General features: G+C 44.4%; 1 protein-coding gene across 1 annotated transcript; it reads right to left on the reverse strand.

The window, feature by feature from the left end:
- Positions 1-1,775: 1,775 nt before the first annotated feature.
- On the reverse strand, positions 1,776-2,744 carry LOC115275107 (olfactory receptor-like protein OLF4). Its single transcript, XM_029918715.1, has one exon. The coding sequence runs from the start codon at positions 2,706-2,708 to the stop codon at positions 1,776-1,778; it is 933 nt and encodes a 310-aa protein (XP_029774575.1). The 5' UTR covers positions 2,709-2,744.

Below are 2,744 nucleotides of genomic sequence, written 5' to 3' on the forward strand. Positions count from 1 at the left end.
CCCCCCCTCCTCTTGGTCCCTTGTTAGGTTCCTCCTGTTAGACCTATGAGTGAAAACATATGGTATCTGTCCTACTCTGCCTGACTTATTTCGCTTAGCATGACACTCTCGAGGTCCATCCACTGATCATCCTTATACTAAGTATATGTCAGATTGATTATTTATTTAATTTGTCTTCCTCTGTAGACTCCACTGGGAGATTTATTATGCCAATCAGATCTTGTCAGGGGCTATGATAGGCTTTCTGGGCACCACACTGAATCACAGAATAAAATCAGAAGACCTATTAAGTAGTACAGTAGCATGTTTGTAGAGTAAATGCCTGTATTAAGCTTTTGATGATACTTTCAATATCAGTATTTAAGCTTTAGATTTCTGAAGCATCCATTTCAAAGACAACCAAACATATTTATCAATAACTATATTGATCCAAAGAATAAAATATTTTTTTGTGAGAGCTAATTACCATATTAGCACTGAGCCTGCCCCAGCCATGAAGGACCAGTTTGGAAAGCCCTGGATAACTAAAATAACTGCCCAGGAGGGACCCTGCTTTTCCCCTTCAGTAGCTCAAGTCTACTCATATAAAATTGTCCAATAAGGTGTGAATTCGCAAACCCCTAGCCACTCTGACCATCATCCTCAAAAGAACCAGATCCCTCAATGGCGCCCTCTCTCTCTCTCACACTCTCACTCTCGCTCTTTCTCCCCCCCCCCCCCATTGAGACCTCCCTGAATGGCCTTTGGGCATCCCACCTGCTTTCCAGCATATGCGAGTAATAAACCTTGTGTTTTGAGAGTTCCCAGATGGGTGTCGCTGGGGTGTGTCTTGTAATCAAAATAAGAACCCAAGGCCCTATGCCATCACAGCACAGGCTCTTGTCAGGAAAATGGCTGTGGGCATGTCCGCAAGCACAAGGACAGGTGGAGTGACTGGGCTTTCCTACCAAAGCATTGGTGTCAATAGCCTGAGGCTTAAACGGAACACTCTTAGAGTCCACAGCATCAAAGAGTACTTAAGGAAGGGATATAAAAAAAAAAAAGATAGACAAACTCCAGGCTAAAACAGTGGTTTTGTACTTCCATCTTCAATAAAATTATGTAGAGGACACAGTGGCCAAGTGTAGTAATGTTTTCCACATGAATAACCCAACTCATGATTATTCTTTTGGGAAATCTAAGGAAAATTTACGTGGCATGGTCTAAGTTATTTGAAATGAAATTATTTTTAAGAAATCCACCTTGGGGCCTCTGGGTGGCTCAGTCGGTTAAGCCTCTGACTTCGGCTCAGGTCAGATCTCACTTTCGTGGGTTCGAGCCTCGCATCAGGCTCTGTGCTGACAGCTAGCTCAGAGCCTGTAGCCTGCTTCTGGTTCTGTGTCACCTTCTCTCTCTGCCTCTCCCCCTCTCATACTCTGTCTCTCTCTGTATCAAAAATAAATTTAAAAAACATTAAAAAATAAAAAAAAAATGAAATCCACCTTGTCCATTGTAAGATGCAGAAATTCCCAGGCATTTGTGATCCAAGGTTGGAGAAAATATTGGGAACATATGAAAATGAACAAAGGTGAAATGGTATTGCAAACAGAGCAGAAGCTTAATTGAGTTACTTCAATGTATAGAGAAGTTGAATCCAAACACATGGAAATTCCAGGAAATAAATAGAAGCAGCAGATTCTACTTTCCCAGTCTGACCAAAGATTAGCAGTTCCTGGCTCCAAGACTTTGAGCCCTGCACTCACGGGGCATGTCTTTAGCCTCAGCTTGGTTGCCCTTTACATTGCTGGAACCCCAACAATTCTTTTCAGAGCCCTCTTTATGTCTCTGTTCCTCAGGCTGTAGATGAAGGGGTTCAGCATGGGCGTGACCACCGTGTACATCACTGAGGCTACAGCACTGGAGTGGGAGCTCTGGGTGGCAGCGGAGCTAAGGTACACTCCTAACAGTGTACAGTAAAATAAACAGACAACCGAGAGGTGAGATGCACAGGTGGAAAATGTTTTATACTTGCCCTGAGCTGACGAGATCCCACGTATGGAGGAAACTATCTTAGAATAAGAGTAAAGGATCCCAGCTAGGGAAGCACCAGCCAGCAGCATAGATGTAAGATATATCATCAAGTTATTAAGAAAGGTGTCAGAACAGGCAAGTTGGACCATCTCACTGAGTTCACAGAAAAAGTGGGGGATTTCCACCTCTGCACAGAAGGACAGTCCCAACACCATTGAGGTCTGTAACAAGGAATTCAGGAGACTCATGATCCAGGACACGAGAAGTAGCAGTCCACAGAGCCGGGGGTTCATGATGACTGTGTAGTGCAGGGGGTGACAGATGGCCACAAAGCGGTCATAGGCCATCACGGCCAGGAGAAAGATGTCTAATCCTGCAAAGAGTATGAAGAAGTGCATCTGTGTGATGCAGTCCTCATAGGTTATGACTTTGCTCTGAGTCTGGATGTTCCACAGCATCTTGGGGACGGTGGTGGAGGTGAAGCAGATGTCTACAAGGGACAGGTTGAAGAGGAAGAAGTACATGGGTGTATGGAGGTGGGAGTCAGAGCTGACGGCCAGGATGATGAGCAGGTTCCCCAAAACAGAGATCAGGTACATGGAGAGGAAGAGCCCAAAGATGAGGGGCTGTAATTCTGGTTCCTCTGAAAATCCCAGAAGAAAAAATTCTGAAATTTGTGTATCATTTCCTGGTTCCATTTGCTGGAGGTGACTATCGGGGAACAAAAAAATAAC

The sequence above is a fragment of the Suricata suricatta genome, chromosome 12, assembly GCF_006229205.1.
Source record: "Suricata suricatta isolate VVHF042 chromosome 12, meerkat_22Aug2017_6uvM2_HiC, whole genome shotgun sequence".
NCBI classification, from domain to species: domain Eukaryota; kingdom Metazoa; phylum Chordata; class Mammalia; order Carnivora; family Herpestidae; genus Suricata; species Suricata suricatta.

Coding starts and splice junctions, on each gene's coding strand:
- LOC115275107 (XM_029918715.1), bottom strand. CDS start 2,708: ATGGAACCAGGAAATGATACACAAATTTCAGAATTTTTTCTTCTGGGA.